This window comes from Gobio gobio, assembly GCF_949357685.1.
Source record: "Gobio gobio genome assembly, chromosome: 20".
NCBI lineage: Eukaryota > Metazoa > Chordata > Actinopteri > Cypriniformes > Gobionidae > Gobio > Gobio gobio.
The window spans coordinates 23,889,965-23,910,712 of NC_137113.1; the positions used below are offsets into that span (position 1 = coordinate 23,889,965).

Here is a 20,748-nt window from a genome sequence, read left to right on the forward strand (position 1 = left end):
AAATTGAACAACAATAACAGTGGGATAAAGTCGTTATTTTTGTTGTTTTTCCGCTCAAAAATAATTTTCGTCGCATGATAGACTTAATACAGAGCCACTGTAGTCATTTGGACTCCTTAAATGACGTTTTTACTTACTATTCTGGGCCATCAAGTTTCATTCCCTCTGAAAGCCTATGGAGGAGTGAGACAGCTCTCAGATTTCATCAAAAATATACTAAATTATGTTCCGAAGATGAACGAAGGTCTTACATGGTTGGAACAACATGAGGGTGAGTAATTACTGACTTTATTTTCAATTTTGGGTGAACTATCCCTTTAATGTATTCATTCTGAGTCCTGATCATTGCTTTGTGCAATATACTTGGAGATCTTCTCAGCTGCTATAGTCCAGATCTTTAATGTAGAGATTTGTTGAGTTCACCCGAGCCGTGGATAAGAAGGTGCTGTTTTCTGCGCTGCAAACGCAAATGCACTTTGCATGCACTTCCAAAGGATGAACGCTCATATTGATACTGTAAAACCGATACCATCATTACTGTTCATATCACTGTGTATACAAGTGCTGAGGAAGCTTTCAGAGCTGAAATTCACATGGTAAACACGGTAATGGCCGTTTTGTTTCCGACATGTGCTCTAAGCGGTAGACCAATCACAATAGGCCATCTGACCAATCAGAGCAGAGTAGGTTCTCGGAAAGCAGGGGTTTAGAGAGACTGAATCTGAGACTTGTTTCAGATAATGTGATTAAAGAAGTGATGCTGTGTATTATAAGAAAATACAGTTTCCTACAATAGGTTTACATGCATCCAAGGTCAAAAGACTATTAATATTATAAGAAAATTAAAGTGTTTTTTGACCTTTAATACATTTAAACCTGTTAGAAAACAAAATTAGGAATCTTTAAAATGGCATAATATAGGCACTTCTATACATAAACGCGTGCCTAAAATGATGACAGTTCCACTTTTCTGTGCAGATTCCGAGACCCACGTTCCCTCCGCTGTCACCAGGCCCAGGTTGGCTTCCAGGTGTGCGTGCGGCCAGGCTCGTACAAAGTGGGGCAGACATCGCTGGGGATCAGCGAGCCCCTTGACCCTCGATTCAGCAATGCAGAAATCGAGTGGATCACCAAGGAGAAAGGAGGCACGCTCCTTTACGGCCTGCTCATACGGGTGGAGTAAAAAGAGACTCAAGCGAGAATATCAGCATCATCTTCCTCACTATCAACCAAAATTCAACACTGAGGCGTTGAGGATTTAGCATTGTTTTGCTGCCCCGGCTCATTGATCTCTGCATGTTTCAGACATACTTTTGTGTTCGTTGCATTTTGAAGGATGGTGATGATAATCCCCAGAGACAAAGACACTGCCTGCACTTTATGTTTCGGACACTGGTGGGCGATTTTTAGTCTTTCTCATTAAATTCACTCGCTCAGCAGGCTTTCCATGACTTTTTTTTTTTTTTGTCTCTTCATACATCTAAATCTCTGTATCACCCTCAGATTTTTTTTTTGCTTTGGGAGCCTGTTCTCACAGAAATAAAACTGGACTGAAGCAACATGAAACCACCTATTCATAGCACAGCCCTGGATTTATACTTGTGTTTTTCTTAAGACTTGCAACGGACAAATCAACCTGGAAAAAACGAAGACCTGTTTTAACGACGACGTCAAGACATGTCAGCAAAATCACCTAATCAGGAAGAATTTCAGTGTTACTGTTGTTTATTTCATCGCTTTGTTTACTCGCTTTACAGATTCTGCTCTATATTTGGTTTTATAGCTGTGTATTTATTCACAAATTACAGTAAATAGTGTTTAGTGTATTAAAATGGCTACATATAGACAGGAAGCTAAGAAATGTCTCGGAGGGCAAGAAATTGTATCTTTTTTGAATACACAGATATAACTGTAACCATCTATGGAGTGAGACTCTCCATCCGACCCATTATACCCCTAAAATCTATATTTGACTTAAATTGTGGCAAAAGTACACAATTTAACTGAATTAATGCATTCAAACAGAATTTCGCCCCCACCCCAAAGCACTCTAAAAAGAGCTGGAAAAGAGATTTATGAAGCTGTATGTGTGTTTGTGCGTCTGTTTTGGCCAAATGCACGTCCCAGTTGTCTTTGCATCATTCGCTGCCCATTATTTAAGGGCAGTCACCTGTGGGAGTTCTTATGTTTGACATGCTTCACCGCTTTAGACGTTGTTTACACGTGTTGTGTTCGGGTTTGTCTTCTATTCTGAAGTAATGTGTGCTGATAAGCCCATTTGTTTACTCACAAACTTTATTGTAAGAACCAGGGTGTGAGTGTTTCTGAAATTATTGGTGGCAGGTACAACAAAATGGAAAGGTCTGTTTATGTTCTACATTCAACATCCTGTTCAACAGGAAGGACTGTTTATTCAACTATCAGGTTGATGTGCCTGAACTCATGAGGAATCGTGAGAATTCGTCTACTCGAATACCTGACCCCAGGATTGGTGTTTACATTGGGAATGTGATTTGTTTTTAATCGATTGTTTACTTATTGCCATTTTTTTGTATTCTCTTATGACTAAGATTGCACAATTGTAAGCCCTTGCTGGAAAAACGACAACAACAACAACAAAAATCAACTCTGTTCTGATTGTATCTAGACTTACAATACCCTCTGTGAAGGCATATCTTTTTTTTTTTTTAAATTTAATTTTGTTGCCAATATGACATACTTGAGTGTACATTTTGCATTAGTAATCCTGCTTTATTGCCAAGGGCGATGTCTGAATGAATGCTTGCTATGTAAATTGGAAAATGTGAAAACACAGGGTTCATGTCGGCCCATTGCTGCTTTTTCAGTTTGTATTATTTGTTCATGTTTGTTATTTTTTTTTAAATGTCTTTACGTTGTGTTGTACAGCCTGTTACATAACACTAACATTAACTTCCTGGTTTGTAAGAAAATAAAAATCCAAAAAAGAGACAGTTATGCACAACATATGGAAAAACATGTCTGTCTTCAATTATTTCTAGGTGATTCTCATTAAATTTCTTTAAATTTTAAAAATAATTTCTCCCAAGTTGTTATTACTGTAAGGCAGTAATGTTAAGTTGTCTCTTAATTTTTTCCAGAGCTGTATATGTATGTGGCGCCGGTTCACCACTGTTCCTTCCTTGGACCACTTTTGATAGATACTGACCACTGCAGACCGCAAACACCCCACAAGAGCTGCAGTTTTGGTGATGCTCTGACCCAGTCGTTTAACCATCAAAATTTGCTAGCACATAAACTTTGAGGACAAAATGATCACTTGCTGCCTAATATATCCCACCCACTAACACGTGCCGTGATGAAGAGATGATCAGTGTTGTACACTTCACCGGTCATAATGTTATGCCTAATCGGTGTATATATATATATATATATATATATATAATGTATTTTTGGGGTAAAATGTGACATTTAAGGCCTTGTGAGATTTACTCTATTCGAAGAATTACTGTGATTTTAATATTTGAACTGATGTATCTATATTGTATTTCTTTAGTCATAAACAAATGTCATATTCTCGCTCACAAACCGACATCTTTAGAATTTAGTTAAAATGTTCAGGTTTTTAAAAAAAATAATAATGAACAGCAAAATTCCACTTTATTTTTATTTGGAGTAGGAAAATTTTGTCACTGTCATATTATTGCAGTTGCATATCAATGTCATCAAATCTTGGTAAAAATATCTTATGGCAATAACTTCATAAGGCCGATAGTGTTCCTATCTTCGGTTGGGTTTTAGATGGTTCTTCACGCAACCATATACACAAGCATACGTTCACACCACATCCAACAATTCACAAGACTCAACGAGCAGAACAGCGAATGACCCTCATTAAAGTCAAAAGACATCAACATTTTAAGGTGAAGTGTGTAGTTTCTGTGCCACTAGCATCACCAAATGGGATTGCAAAAATTATGACAAATGGGTTTCATGAAACCCTTATTAGTCAGTCAGACAAAGTCTCACCCCCGAACTCGTGCCATTGGTTGAGCCAGCGCTAGCTGTCATGCTCAAACAGAGCAATGTTTTGACATGTTTTGATAGCACCACAGAGCCACTTATGAATGGTGTGGTGAAATGTTAACATTAAAAAAAAAACACATATCACCTTTAAGTAAATATATGCAAATTGAGAACCAGCAATCTGCAAGAGTGTGATTTTGTCATTTGTGTTAATAATATTTTTTTTACTTAGAAATGCTCATAATCTGTTAATCAACATGGGGTTTAAAAAATAACATCACACACATCTTTTCATTTCTTACACTTCTGAGTTAAAAGCAAAGATGAAATGAAAAATACGTTATATATAACGAGCAAATTGAATGGCAAAATGTTAAGATTCAAAGGAAAATCTCTCTCACACACACACACACACACACACACAGAGAAACAAGAGATCTTGTGAAAATAAGCTACGACTAGTGCACACACACACACACACACACACACACACAATTTCCTGAAGCAAAAGAAACCAAGCATAATGCAAAATAATTCCTAAAACTTTTTTATGCTTCAAACCATCCACACCCATCAGTTTGAATATTCAGTCACTGAACAAAATTGATAAATAACAGACATATAAATACACTAATAAATACAGAAAAAAAATATATAAAAAAGAGATCAGTATTGATCAGCCTTCAAACTCAGCAAACGAGTGCATTCAGATGGATCATCACGCACACACGCGCGCACACACACACACACACACTAAAAACCAGTAAAAACTATCAAGGACTTAAAAAAAGAACTCAAACACAGTGAACTAGGGGTTCTCTTGCAATAAACAGTCAAATAAATAACATAATCAAAACAAAAGAGCATCTGCCTCGTTCTCCAATGCCTAGCCATCTGTTGTCCGATTCAAAACAACAGGTGGATAGCGACGCAAACTGTTACTTTAGGTTGTGTTTCTGTGATTTCCTTTAAAAAAAGACAACAGGAACTGACATGTGACCACCTGTGGGTAGTTGAAGAGTGCTGAATAACATCTATCCACCGATGCTAAGGAACTATTCAGGCAAAGGAGGGAGAGGACAGAAGTAAGTCCTGTAATGTCACTAAATGCACCAGGAGAAAGACAAGAGCAAATCATATGGAATGTTCTTGTTCTTAAGTGCCAGAGATGTGAAATCTGGGGTCATAACAAATCCATTCGTTTAGCACTTTTTGGGTCCCCATGCCGATGCTTGTTTCGGTGCTATTCCAGATCCAAATGTAGGGAACTCTTCAGCACTGCTCATGTCTGGTGCCTGGATGTCGCAAAGAGGAAAAAGGAATGATTATGATGGCAATTAAGCTTTGTGATACACAGTGGTTAAGTAATTCTTTTAGAAATGACCTTGTTCCCTTGTGCATTCCAGGGGGCGTCCCGCACAACGAAGCCTTTAGCCAGGGCTTTGTTATCCTCATCATTTCCTCCTGTCCCCATCGTCTTTGAAGGAGGCTTCATATAAGCTGCCAGAGTCTCTGTCTCTGTGACACTCAACATCTAGGAGGAAAGATGAGTAAGTGTGAATGTAAGAGAAAGGAAAACAAAAGAGACGCAATCTATCCGTGTAGAAACTCACATATTCTTCTTCCAGGTTAAGCAGATGGTCAATGGCGTTATCTACATTCTCTGGCAGTCCTGTGACAGTAACCTTGTTCGGGTCCTCAGAACCTGGCTGAGGAAACCGTATATCAACCTGGAATAAAGAAGATAAGTATTAAGGCTCCTCTGAAGCAAATATGTAGCAAGTATATAGCTGAATCATTAATTTTCAATAAAAATTAAAATAAAAAAGTACTACATTTTTGTGAAATAATCAAATTTTTCTGAATTATTCTTATTGATTAAGGTTTTATTTAATAATAATATATTTAAAAAAAAAATATAATAATAAAAGTAATTATTGTGATAAATATTATCACTGTTGTTGTTATTATACATATTTTTTTAAATACTTTTTATTATCATGATAAATATTATCACCTAAGTTTAGGTATTATAGTTCTGTCACTGTTTGCAAATAAACATTATTAAATAATTATTTTTTTAGAATTATTATTTATTATGTACTATTATTACAGTTTTTCTCAAATGCTAAAACACAAAAACCAATCCTCTAAACCAAATGACCAGTTGTCTAAACACATTGACTAAATCTAGCCATCATTTTCCAATATCATAAACACATTTCACATAAAGACACAATTCACAAAACACAATCCTCCGTTCTCATAAATCTTAACACATTTTTCCTTGCTAAAACACAAGTTGCAAAAGAACTCTGCTCATATTCTCAAATGAAAGCTCATGTGATGCAAAATGCTTGCCACAGTCAGCAATATTTGAACACAATGAACACACCTGGCGTCATTCATTACACACAACGACTCAAAATTGAAGACACTTGTTGCTAATGCTGTGACCACATGTATAAAAGCAAGTTCAGAGTGCACAGTTTGCTGAAGATTCCAAACAAACACAATGGATGAAGGCAGAGTCAGGGGAAGAGGAATTTGAGTCAGAGGAGGGAGAAGAGCTGACCATGGAAGAAGAAGAGCAGGCCAACAAGGGAGAGGAGAAGGTCCATGAGGGAGAGCAAGACAACCTCGCACCATCATTACGGACGAGATGCGAGAATGCCACATAGAGGTGGGAGGGTTGCCATATTTACAGCGGCACAAGAAACCCTCATTGTGGATATGGTTCGTGAGACTGCGGGAGATCAGAGACAAAGTCATTGCCGATAATGTCAACTTTGAGAGCATTGATGTCAGCTTGGCCACAATAGGCAGAGTTCTCCGGCGCCAAAAGATGCGGATGAAACAGGTCTATAGGGTTCCCTTTGAGCGCAACTCTGCGCGACACAAAGACCTACGTTACGAGTATGTGCAAGTAAGTATACAGGGAGTGCAGAATTATTAGGCACGTTGATTTTCTGATCATATTTTTTTTCCAGGCACATTTGACCAATTCCAAACCACAGTAATCCTAATAACTACTATTGATTTAGTATTTAATAATGTATAAGTGATATATAATTGTTCATGAAGGCTGGAAATGAAAATCACCTTATATTCAAGTGTGCAGAATTATTAGGCATGTTTTCTTTTACAGTTAAATTGAGCCAAAAAAGAGATTTAACTCAGACTGAAAAGTCAAAAAGTATTAAATGCCCATGAGAAGGATGCAATACTAATGCAAAACTAGACATTACAGTTAAGGCATGACCATTGGACAGTGAAATGCTCGTTGGGTCAGCAGGATCTGACAAAAACAGGTGGTGAAGAAAAGACACCTGTTAACTGCAAAAGAATTAAGAATTAAGGTGAAGAATTAAGGGTGAAACCATCAGGAACCCTTTAGTCTCCAGCGCCACCATTTTCCAAAGCTGCAACCTACCTGGAGTCTCCAGAAGTGCAAGGTGTCAGGATCTCAGAGACTTCAGTTAGGTAAAGAATCCTAAAAAATGACCCCCACTAAATAAGAATCATAAGCTCATAAGCTCATAATCATAAGTGTTGTAAAATACATGAAGCCTGCTTTTTTATAGGCTTTATAGGTTTTATAGGTTGAGAATGACTCTTGAAGTACCAGCACCACATCCTCTAGTACCACTGTTTGAAGAATTCATCTTCCAGAATTTGGCAGTACGTTTTGAGAGTTCATTTTTAGTCCATCTCTGCAAAACGGACTTCAGGATGGACTAAAATGAACTCCCAAAACGTACTGCCAGATTCTGGAAGATGAATTCTTCAAACAGTGGTACTAGAGGATGTGGTGCTGGTCCTTCAAGAATCACTCTCAACCTATCTGTCCATAAAGCCTATAAAAAAACCTTCTTCATGTATTTTACAACACTTCAGCTTGTGATTCTTATCTAGTGGGGGTCATTTTTTAGGATTCTTTACCTAACTGAAGTCTCTGAGATCCTGACACCTTGCACTTCTGGAGACTCCAGGTAGGTTGCAGCTCTGGAAAATGGTGGCGCTGGAGACTAAAGGGTTCCTGATGGTTTCACCCTTAATTCTTCACCTTAATTCTTAATTCTTTTGCGGTTAATAGGTGTCTTTTCTCCGCCACATGTTTTTGTCTGACCCTGCTGACCCAACGAGCATTTCACTGTCCAATGGTCACGCCTTAACTGCAATGTCTAGTATTGCATTAGTATTGCATCCTTCTCATGGGCATTTAATACTTTTTGACTTTTCAGTCTGAGTTAAATCTCTTTTTTGGCTCAATTTATCTGTAAAAGAAAACATGCCTAATAATTCTGCACACCTGAATATAAGGTGTTTTTCATTTCCAGCCTTCATGAACAATTATATATCACTTATACATTATTAAATACTAAATTAATAGTAGTTATTAGGATTACTGTGGTTTGGAATTGGTCAAATGTGCCTGGAAAAAAATATGATCAGAAAATCAACGTGCCTAATAATTCTGCACTCCCTGTACATCCGTGTTCACAGTACAGTTAGTGGACATACTGTGTTGCTCAGTGGCCTACATTACTTCTGGACAATACTGTGCTACCTGATTGACTGTTGTTCTGAACACCTGTGCACTTTCACATTTTCACAGAGGATATTACAGTTGGACACGATGAGTACCTCTTCCTGGATGAGGCTGGCGTCAACCTGCAGAAACGAAGGCAAAGAGGCCGTAACATCATTGGCCAAAGAGCCATCACTGAGGTTCCTGGCCAACGGGGGGGGGGTGGGGGGGGGGGGGGGGTGGGGGGGGGGTAATATTACTCTTTGTGCGGCCATGGGTTTGGAGGGGCTTGTCCACCGGCATGCTGTCCTTGGGTCTTACACCAGCCAACGTCTCCTCACCTTCCTAGAGGAGCTAAAAGACATCCTCCTGGACCGCCAACAACACCATCCTGGGCCCGCACATCACATTTATGTAATCATTTGGGACAATGTACGCTTCCACAGAACAAACCAAATCAGAGAGTGGTTCACCACCAACAGTAACCACTTTTTAAACGTCTGTCTGCCACCCTACTCCCATTTCCTGAACCCTATAGAGGAGTTCTTCTCATCGTGGAGATGGAAGGTTTATGACAGACAACCATACACTAGAGAGAACCTCCTAAGGGCAATGGAGCTGGCCTGTGTTGACATCCCAGTGGAGGCCTTCCAAGGATGGATTCGCCATTCCAGGGCATTTTTCCCGCGGTGCCTGGCAAGAGACAATATAGCCTGCGATGTGGATGAGGTGATGTGGCCCGATGCAGCTCAGCGACATGATGCCGCACAGTGATTGTGGTGTGTGTGTGTGTGTGGTGTGTGAATAAAGTAAATAAAAAAAACTTCACACCCTGATCATGTTTTCAAGAGTACTGTTGTGTGCAATAGATTCTGTTTTTGCATTGAGTTGTGTTACTGTAGTGTACATGCAGAATTTACTATAGATTTATACTCTTCATATGAAACTCACAAATCTAAATGCCTAATCCTCTGCAGAGATCTAAGAAGATCCATTACTGTAAAGTTTCTAAAAATATGCATTGTCAGTTATGAAACAAAGAACCTTCACACAAATTGAGCATTGTGTTTTCAATTGTTTTGCTGTAGTGTGTAATGATGTGTATAGTGTTTACATTTTTGAAAGCTTCGAGCTGCTCTTTTGGTGTGAAAGTTTGAAGTGAGAAGGTGCGGTTGTGTTTATGTAGCTTTAGAAAAGGGTGTTGTGTTTAGACATTGGGGAACATGGAGGAAACTTTTGTGAAATGTGTTTTAGCATTTGAGAAAAACTGTAATTAAAACAACAATAATAATTATTATTAGTGATGGTTATTGCTTTTTTAACATTAATAACACTAATTTAAACAAAAATAACAGGAATAGAAGTAATATTAATAATATTATTTAATAAATGATATATTCTTTTAATTATTATTAATAGTATTAACATAATTAGATTATTATTATAATTATTAATGCTTTAAATATATTTATTATTATTTTATTATTATTATTATTGTTGATGGTATTGTTGGTTTAATAATAACAAGAATAGTTTATTATTGAGGATGATATTTTCTATAATTATTCATTTTTCTTCTTGTTGTTAATATACTTTTTAACATTACGGTGTTAAATATTATGACTACGTACTCCAGTTTAGATAGTTATTACTGTTGGCGAATACACAAACTGTTCTTACTTTGAACTCCTCCATGAGTTTCCGAATGGCCTTGCCACGGGCTCCAATGATGCGTGCGTGGACCCGCCGGTCCAGCCGGATGTCCTCGCTCACCATTTCCTGTAGCGCTGCCACCAACTGCTCTATAGCTGCCTTGGCCTCATTAGCATTCCTCTCATAACCTGAGATCACGATTACATCCTAGAAAGGAGACAAAGACAAGTGAAGAAAGACTGACAGGAAGAGAGACAGAAATATGATAGCAGGTATGAAAGGTATGAGTAACAGAAAAAGCTGAAGAATTCTAAAACAACGAGGGCAGAACCAGTCTGGGTTAAAGAATGAGGAAATGCCCTCTCGAAAACAATCTGCTTTTGAGACACATTCTTTGCTCATACATACCTGCTGCTCATCACCCTTGTCAGGGAACTGCACATTGACATCATAGTCTTTGCGTATTTGAGAGATGACAGCTCCTTTGCGGCCAATAATTTTGGGGTGATATTTGGACTCTACAGTGAGCGACACCTTGTAGCTCCGTAAGGCCTACAAACAGATTTAGTAAACAATAAATGAATATCAATATCATGAAGCAAGTCTCACGTTGTATATGGAAATTATGTCAGATTTTGTACCCGATCTTCCTGCTCCGCCTTCAGCTCCTGGACTCTCTCCAGCAGCCCCTGTTTGGCCCGCTCCACACTTTCCACCTGTCCAGTGATCTTTATGATATCTGACTGTTGCTCAGGCTGAGGAACCCAAATGTTCACCTATAGAGTACAGTACAATCAGGCACCTTCACTCGTCAGTTTGACTTTCTTTTGTTCATTAAACACAAAAGGAACATCTCCTTTTGTGTTCCACAAAAGACAATAAAGTCATACTTGTTTGGAATTAAATGATGGTGATGTAACTGATTTTCATTTTAGGCTGAACTATCCCTTTAACACGGTTTTGTTCACTGCACTCTGTTATGGTTGGTTGGTTTATACTGTGTTACCACCCTAACACAGTATCATAACCTTAAAGGGTAACTTCAGTGATTTAGCATTAAGCTTTGTATTTAAACTGGGTCATTTATGCAGTAGAAATGTGAAATTATTTTTGAATTTGGTGCCTTCTAGACTGAGAAAAGACAGAAAATGTATTTTTGTCTCATGTGGATGAAAGACAACAACTCCCAGAATGCACTTGCTTCGCTGCCCTACGAGGCCACTCCGTACACCGTCGTTTTGATCTTCATAGTAATAAAATCATTTCAACACTACAATTAAAAACTGAACGTGTCTTTTCAATAAAGTGTGAGTGAGCCGAACGAAAGTCACAGCACAGACGCAGCAGTGTCAGATTTCCTCAGCAGTGTCAGATTTCCTTCATCACGAAGAGCTGAGGTAACGTTAATCGCCAGCCTGGCACGTTTTCAGATCGCATATGGAAGCTAAACTATCACAGGAATTCATTGAAAAGTTGAAACACTCACTTTACTCTGCACCGCGCTGCGTTATGATGATTGTCCGTGCGGCCGCCTGTGTCTTACATTCTGTGCGTGAGATCTCTCCCCTATGGGCGGGTTGATAACATGCGGAACAGCTCCATCTAGTGGCTGTAGTCTTTAGCCTCTGGCCAAAAAATCCTCAGATGACGCAAAATTACGATATTTGCGTCATCGGAGGAATTTTTCTAGAAATAAAATGCATAATTCTCTCATCTCAGGGGGATATGAGGGGGGAAAGTCCCATAATTTGAATATACTACCGGGTTTCTACTGATACAAAGCCTAATGCTAAATCACTGAAGTTACCCTTTAAATAAATTGAAAATACAAATAAGAAATGTTGGGTGAAAAAAGGTAAACATGAAACTAAACCGCCAGTAGGTGGCGGCAATTGACCGCCTTAATGAGTGAGTCATTGATTTGTTCATTCAAACGATTCGTTCAAACAGCTGATTCATTCTAGAATGAGGCAGTTGTTTATGAATGGGTCATTGATTATTTGACTAAACTGATTCATTCAAATCACTGAATCATTCAGTAATGAAAACACGGTTGAGTGTTGCTGTGAGAAACAATTGTGATGGTACTCAGGAAGTCGTGTGGTGTTGCTTAACTGTATCATATGTTATAAATATATAAAAAGGTGTGAAGGATCATGTGACACTTAAGACTGCAGTAATGGCCACTAAAAACAATATTAAGAATATGAGAAGTTATTTTAAACTGTAACAATATTACAATCAATGCAGGCTTGGCGAGTATAAAAGACTTCTTTCAAAAACATCAAACCTCCAAACCGACCCCAAACTTTGGACAAGTAGTGTACATAAAGTATCATTCAATATGTCTCTACCTCATAGTCCTCCATCATTTTCCTTATTCCAATTCCTTTCTGTCCTATGATGTATCGATGAAGGTCATAGGAAACTTCAACATCAATCGTCACAGGAACTAAGGCCTCGAGTGTAAAAAGAAGAGGCAGGATAAAGAGGATCAAAACCAAATCCACAAAGGACAAAAGAGACCGCTGAAATTCCAGAATTCCTTACGAGTAAAGCTGCACGTGCCAACTCGCACTTTTCTGCCCGACCCGTCACAGTGATGACATCGCATTTCCGAGGGATGAGGTCCGTATCCCCATTCTCCTGAGGTGCAGGTTCCTGAGCTGCCAGCCACAAATAAAACAAAAAATTACAGCTCGTAAACACTGCCGTCATCAACAGATACAATGACATCTGAACTAATTTGAGAGAACTAATTTGAAATACCTGCAGACTCATCTCTATCTGGAAATTTGATCTGGACTTCATGTTCCCGTGTAATTTGTTGTATTCTGCAGCCTTTGGGTCCCATGATGGCTCTGTGGTACCGCTGAGGAATCAACACCTCCACACTCACCTGTGACTCCTGACAACACACCAGCAGATAATGACAGTCAATGAGTGGAATGTGCTAGTGTTTCTTCTCTGATATTTCCTTCATAAGCAGGCTACATGTACTACCACTCAAAAGTTTAGAGTCAGTAAGATTCTTTAATGTTTTTCTCATTAAAGAGTCTCTTATTCTCACCAAGGCTGCATTTATTTGAGAATATAAAATCTTACTCACCCCAAACTTTTGAACAGTACTGTATAACTAGAGGTCGAGCGATAGTGGATTTTACTGATAATGATAACTAAGTTGGACCACGCTGGCCGATAACCGATTAATCAACCGATAGTTTTTCAAATAGATACTGAATAAAAACAAACATAACATAAAATCGTGCTAAACTCTATTACAAAAACTTAAAAACAGTACTGAACCATGAAAATGTACTGTACTTTTTCTTAAATATAAAAGATATTCATATATTTATTATACCTTGATCATTCATGTTAGTTGATAGTGCATTACTAATGTTAAGAGAAACAACTTTCAAATGTAAAAATGTATTAGTAAACGATGATTTATTAACCTTAGTTAAATGTTAAAAATGGAATCTTATTGTAAAGCGTTACCATTTCATATAAATCCAAACAGTCATGCTTAAAGATGGCCATCTTTAATTTTCTACACAAAGGCCATAGCATTGATATTAGACACATGTATAATGTATGTATACTCTCACACTTCATTTGCTTCTATTTTAGAACACTTGATGATTAACTCATCAAAATAAAAAGATAAGTATTACAGTGACGATAAAAAAAGAGCTGAAATTGAATGCGTTTCTGATTTGTTTATTCGTTTCTGTCAGCTGCATGACACTTTAAATATGCAACTTTGCTGCATAACGAATACATAAAAGCGACCAGCTGGATATAAACTAATGCAAATAGTTTGTGACAATTGTGACATTAAACATTTGGGTCGGACTTGCATGTATTTTTGGTCACATTGAGGTAGGCTACAAATGTTAGCATCCTATTAACCTCGACGGCAAACATACTGCTGTTCTCCACTAATGCAGCATCTAGTCAACAAATGAATGACTTTACAATGACATGCAGTGTAGTGTACTGTATAACATACCGTTTTATTGTCAGTTTTAAATCTGCATCTGAAGTGTCCCATTCTGTACAGCGTGCAGCCTCACGTGTCAAAACAAACTCCACTAGGCGTCAGTGATAGTTTTTATTTCGCCTCTAGAGGACGCTCTTGTACTGTATAATGACAGCGGACTCTTCTCAGCCGCTCCAGTAACGGACGCAACACGGAAAAACTAACTGTGTGGATTTTTGCCGATTGTTCCAGCAATCGGTTATCGGTGCCGATTAATCTGCAAAACCGATCAATCGGTCGACCTCTACAGAAAACAATATTAATATTTTACAATATTAAATCACAATACGTATAAGTTCACGTTTCAACAACAACACAGTCAAAATTGGATTAGAGACTCACCAGATCTCGAACGATCTCCTGTATGCGTTTCTTAGCAGCGTCCACACACTCTCTGGGTCCTTTGAGAGTGATGCTGTCACTGTGTGTGCCCGTGCGAGGGAAGCTAACGGCTACGCCGCCATATTCCTCCGCCAACTCTCTCAACACCTGCCCTCTTCGACAGACGAAGTGACGGTGATGCCGGGGCTCCACGATCATACTGTCCTCTATCACATCATCCTGAGGGGAAGTACAGATGAACTGAAGAAGGTGCATATAAAGAAACTAAACAATTCAAATTTCAAATACACAACTTTCTCTTCTGTCATACCAGATTTTTGATGAGCATCTCCAGCTCTTTCTGAGCAAGCCATACCGCCTCCTCTTTACCCATGATGGTAATGTGGTCCTGTTCTGGCTCATCTGGTGATGGGAAAATGATCCGTGCTCCGGTTCGATCCCGTACGCGTCGGATGTTAGCTCCTCCTCTGCCTATCAGAAACTTGTGGTACTCTGGCTTGGCTTGAAGCTCCACTGAGAAGTTGTTGACTTGCTGTTGGGACAAAAGACAAATGTCTCACATAGACTGAATGACTGGAAATATAACAGTGTTTCCTGCACTGCTGTCTTTTTTGCTTTTCTGTTGTTCATCTTCATCCCATTACTTACCTTCTCCTCCGCCAGTTGCAACAGTTGTCTCCTGGCTCTCTCCACCTCCTCTGCAGGACCTCGGATAGTGACCTTGTCCAACCCTGAGCCCTCCGCAGGGAAGTGGATATGAACACCCCCACACTCTTCCATTACGGAGCGCACCAGACTGCCTTTGGATCCAATCAGAGAGTTATGCAGCTTGGCTGGGATGGAAACCTCAGCCTCTTTCAGGTTGGCCTGGGACAATTGAAAGATTAAGCGAGAATTTGAGAGAGAAGGAAAAACTAAGAGTACTGGGAATTACACCTCTAACACGTTCTCTAGCTTCGTGTTTCTCTCACCAGCTCTTTCTCAATGGCGAGGATCCGATCTCGTGCGGCTTCACAGCTGCTCTTCTTGCCTGTGATCACAATCATCTCAGAGTTGCTGTTTTCCGTTGGGAGATCAATCTTGGTGCTGGTCTCCTCACGTATCTATATAGACACAACAACAACCTCTAATATAAAAAAACAATTTGTACAACAAAAAAACAGAAATTGTACTGTATATTTTGGAATAAATATTATAAAACTAATAAAAAACATGACAAAATAACAAAATTACTAGAATAAATAATAAAATAATAATAATAAAAAAAAAAAAAAAATATATATATATATATATATATATATACCGTTTCGGTACAGGGCTTTCGGTTTGGTGCACGCGTATACCGAACGGTTTCCGAATGTAAAAAGTTAACAGTCGGCTTGTTTTAAGCGTAGAACACACTTCACAAAATATGAAATATTACTGAATATAAGAAATAATAAATTATACTAAAATTGTATAATACATTGTTATAAATTATATTATAAATAAATGATTATAATATAATACTAAAATAACATTACTATGAACTGTCCTTGTATGGAAATATAAAAAAAAAAACAGAAGACAGACAATCATACTGTGAACTATCACTTTAAAGCAGGGGTCTCCAAACTCGGTTCTGGAGGGCCACTGTCCTGCAGAGTTTAGCTCAACCTCAAATAAACACACCTGAACCAGCTAATCAGTGTCTTACAAGGCCCTAGTAAGATTCAGGCCCTGAAAAACTGACTTCTGCAGCGGAGTTCTTCCGGCAGTCAAAGCGGCATTACGTCGTGAAAGTGCGGACTCAGAGGAAGACCTCGAGGGTTTAGGGTGCCATTTGGGACAGGGCCACTGATTAGCTGGTTCAGGTGTGTTTAATTGGGGTTGGAGCTAAACTCTGCAGGACAGCGGCCTTCCAGGACCGAGTTTGGAGACCCTTGCTTTAAAGGATTATTAATTCTGTTACAGTATAAAAAAGTTAACTTTACAAATCTAAATAAAATGGCTGTTTCTTCACCTTTTTAATGTTGGCACCTCCTTTGCCAATGATGTTTTTGTGGAACTGCTTGTGGATGGGTACAGAAATTGAGAAGCTGCTCTCAACCTAATAACATGATGAACATATAATTATACATGAGAAAATGTAAAGGCTTAATTTCTCGACTGTAAACAACAGTCAATATACCTTCAAAACAGACTACAGTAGCATTGCAGGAAATAGAAAAAAAATCTGTAATTTGTCATCTGTTGGCAGAGTATAATAATTCCACAGCTGCCTGAGCACATAATAGCTACTGTATTTGTGAACTATGTATTAGTCACTAAGCAAATGTTATTTCAGAGCAGGAAGGAAGCAAGAGGAAATTACACTTGTACCAGCTCAGCGATGAGTTTCTGCAGAAACTTTGCACATTTCTCCACCTCGTTTTTAGGCCCTCGGAGCTGCACTATGTCACTTTTTTGTTGCTGGTCTGGAAAGATGATAATGACCTGCAGAAATGAAACCAAAGGCATCTATATGAAATCATCTATCATGTCATGCTACAAAAAACTTAAAGCAGAATATGGCTGTCTGTGTTTTACAAAAATATATCTATGAGCACCTCAGGGAACTTGTCCCGCACTTCTCTGATCTTCTCTCCTTTCTGCCCAATGATGGTGCGGTGAAACTTCTGCTCTATGATCAGATCTTTTGTGCGTTCATTTTCCTAGAGCATCAAAAATGCTAGAAAATTAAAAATCTTAAACCATGCAGATGGGTTCATGTCATGTATAGAGTGCTTTTGTGCTACCATATATAGTACGCCTCACCATACGCTGGGCCATGTCCATCAGTTCCTTGCGAGCGAGCTGTACTCCCTGAGGATCGCCCTCGATACGAACTAACCCACAGCGCTCTGAGTCCTGAGGAATCCTCACTGATACCTTATACTGCTCCTTTATCCGATTTACTAGCGAAAAGCACCAAAAAATTCAATTATCTACTTTTAAAACTTTACTGTAACAAATATGTTATGGATAACTCAAAGGTAACAATCAGATCAAGTGTGAAAAACAATCAATAATTTTTCTCTGTTTTTTTTTCTCTGTGGTCATGAAGAGACATGAAAAATTATATTTAAAACATGACAACTCTTGCTACGCTACAATGCCGATGTTGTTTATTGTTTATAATGTGATGAATGATTGCTGCAGGAATAACCTACAACAAACACTGAACCAGACTATTTGATTGTTAAGAAAGCAATCCCATTGGCTGCAGGATCAGCAGAGCCCAATCAGCTCGCACCATGCAGTAATGAAGTGATTGCATGTAAAGGACCTATCAGTCTGCGTCCTCTAGAGTTTCGTGACTGTATAGATATTTGTATAGAGAGGGAAAAGAACATTTGCATCTGCTGAATTGTGATATTGTGCGCTGCTTGCAGTCAAATAACGTGTAAAACCACAATTTGACTATTCAAACATTACTTTTTCTAGCTCTGCCATGAGCTCTTTATTAAACATTTCTAAAAGATTCTAAACTTACTGTTGGCTCCGTTTTTGCCAATGAGATGTCTATGGAAACGTTGGTCAATATTAATCTCTGCAAAGTCCATTCTCGCCATCTGAACGAAGAAAAATAAAATACTTGAGCACTATACCTAAACAGTATGTTTTGATTCCACAAATTCAGTCTAAAACTGAAGAAAAAAAAACATAATAGCATATGTTAAATGATTTGGCAACCAAACATTTGTCCCCTGACATTTTCTATTTAGTTTTAATTCACATTTCTATCGTCATTAAAAAAAATGAACAGACTGATAATAAGATATTCAAGTGTTCTCTGACCAGGTCTTTGATGATCTCCTGTATCTGAGCCTGGGCTTGTTCTACCTCCTCCGTCGGTCCCTCCAGACTGATACGTTCCTCTCCATCAGTAAACTCTATATGAACCTAGTGATGAGAAACAGTCACAGAATCACAATATAGGGCCTATTGTTTATGATTATGCTTAAGAGTTTTAATATTAATGCTTTTTATGTGATAGAATATATTATTATTCATTATTAAAGGATTTAGACATTAAGGAATACAGTGCTCCAGGGATAAGTCCTAAATCTCGGAAACAAATTAGCATTTTTGCACTTCCGTTTCCAATGTCCCGAAAAGTTTTTTCTTTTTTTTGAACTCCAGTCTGAGTTCCATCTGGAACAACAAATAATAAATGAAAATAGTGATGGGAACAATTTAATTTTATTCTATGAAAATATTTATTTTCTTGAAAAAAGCTAACGTGGCTAAATAGGACTACAGAGGTTGTCGGTGACATTAAATGTCATCACGCTGTCACTTGTCCGCTTTTTCAGTCTTGTTGTGTTTATACTTAAGCTCTTGTAAACTATTTTAAATAAATTTTTCTTAGTGAAAGTGACATGTGAAAGCTAAGTTTGGTAACACAACACGGAATTTGTCTTCTGCATTTAACCCAACCAAGTTAATGCACACACATTAGGAGTAGTGAACACACACCGCAAACCTTGGACACACACACCCGGAGCAGTGGGCGGCCATTATGCTGTGGCGTCCAGGGAGCGATTGGGGGTAAGGTGCCTTTCTCAAGGGCACCTAAGTCATTTCCTGCCGGATTGAGAATTGAACCCGTAACCTTCGGGTTACCAGTCTGACTCTCTAAACATTAAGCCACGAGTCACGACTGTCCTTAAAATCAAATTTTCTCAATTGTAGATTTTAAATTAAGACTCAAAAGTTGTGAGAAGCTTAGTTGGGCTGATACTGAAGTTGTGTGACTGTGATGTATCCTAACATTCCTTTTTATTTCTGCTGATTGTATTTAGGCATCAAAGTTGTTCTTAATTGTGAAGATTATCTTCATCAACAAAACATCAAAAACGTTTGTTGGTCAGATTTTCTGCAAGAATCCAAAAGCCAATGAAAAAATCCAGTGTTATGCTAACTTTCGTTTTGGCCTACAAAAATACGTCATCCCTACAGCACTCTATTCTCAGTTCTCACTTGCCATATTCTATTCTAGTATCTTATAACAGTGAGTCCTCATTTCGCTTTTTAAAGGGATAGTTCACCCATAAATGAAAATTTTATGTTTATCTGCTTACCCCCAGACCTCACGCACCGGAAGTGAGTTTTGTACACGATCTGACGTAGTTTTACACAACATATCTTGTACAGGCCTCACTCACTGGAAGTGATGGCGTGCTCAAGGCTGTTGGACATAGTGGTGTATTAAAGGTAAAGAATTCTGTTCAATTCTGAACAGAATTCTGAAAAATAAATACTGTTCTGTTTCTCGCACAAACCGATCGGTTCGTGTCTTAAGACATCAATGAGTCGTCACGAGTCGCAGGGTTTAATTTGGATTTGTCTGTGCATGTTTTTTTTAGGGATGCACCGAATCCAGGATTGGCCGAATATTGGGCTTTTTGACGGGGTTCGGTTTCTGCTGAACCTTAGAATTTTTTTCCACCGAACCGAACCCTAGGCTTGCACTACGCGCGCTCCACTGGTCGAACGTAATGACGGCGCAGTTGTTTATGGGAAGGTGCTTACTAGGTGGACCGTTCGAATACAGGCTGTGAGAAAGTCAAAATGGAACTTGTGATCAGAAAATGTGGCAGAACTTTCAGTCAAAAGAAGGCGATTCAAGTCGAGCTACATGTTCAATTTGCAATGCCGATTTGTCTCGTGGTGACAAGGTCCCTAAACAATATCCGCTGTTAAAACATTTGCGTATGAAACAACTGAAAGAATATGAGTTGTGCATGAAGGAATCTACAGACAGCAGCCGAAATGCAGCAAAGACAGTGTTGTCTATTCTTAATTAAAATTAAATAAAAAATACACTGCTGTAGGGATGCTCAGTCGGTTAATTTTCCCAACCGACAACAGCTGCTCATTATCCGATTATTAACAGTTAACTGATAAGATTATAATATTGAATTGACATTAAAAAAAAAATACGATTGACGAGTGTCTATGACCCGTTAAAAAGACTGGTTTATTTTACCGTGCAAACAGCAGCATACAGATCAGATACAATATAAATAAAAATAATAAAATAAATAGGCCTACACTAAATATTTTTCACTTAAATAATCTACTAAATTAAGATGACAAAACAAAAATACACTGAATCCGTTTGAAGCTTTGAAGAACCGGAATAGTT

General features: G+C 38.4%; 2 protein-coding genes across 3 annotated transcripts in view; one reads left to right on the forward strand and one right to left on the reverse strand.

Moving 5' to 3' along the window:
• The window catches only part of neurl4 (neuralized E3 ubiquitin protein ligase 4), a 33,870-nt gene extending 30,821 nt beyond the window's left edge, over nucleotides 1-3,049 (forward strand). For both annotated transcript variants that reach the window (XM_079801042.1, XM_079801043.1), the window contains one exon: nucleotides 979-3,049. In XM_079801042.1, coding sequence (XP_079657168.1) covers nucleotides 979-1,183 — 205 coding nt within the window. In that variant the 3' untranslated portion in view covers nucleotides 1,184-3,049. The remainder of the gene's footprint in view (nucleotides 1-978) is intronic.
• Nucleotides 3,050-3,621: 572 nt separating this feature from the next.
• Nucleotides 3,622-18,752, reverse strand: LOC307144198 (vigilin-like; the record flags this gene model as incomplete). The annotated part of the gene is made up of 20 exons (XM_079846303.1): nucleotides 3,622-5,300; nucleotides 5,390-5,539; nucleotides 5,619-5,735; nucleotides 10,217-10,396; nucleotides 10,598-10,741; nucleotides 10,831-10,965; nucleotides 12,544-12,648; nucleotides 12,740-12,855; nucleotides 12,959-13,097; nucleotides 14,577-14,795; nucleotides 14,887-15,108; nucleotides 15,225-15,443; nucleotides 15,548-15,679; nucleotides 16,579-16,665; nucleotides 16,938-17,051; nucleotides 17,165-17,269; nucleotides 17,373-17,512; nucleotides 18,091-18,169; nucleotides 18,396-18,500; nucleotides 18,693-18,752. 20 exons carry the CDS (start codon nucleotides 18,750-18,752, stop codon nucleotides 5,208-5,210), a joined length of 2,661 nt encoding a protein of 886 aa, XP_079702429.1. The 3' UTR covers nucleotides 3,622-5,207.
• Nucleotides 18,753-20,748: the final 1,996 nt, after the last annotated feature.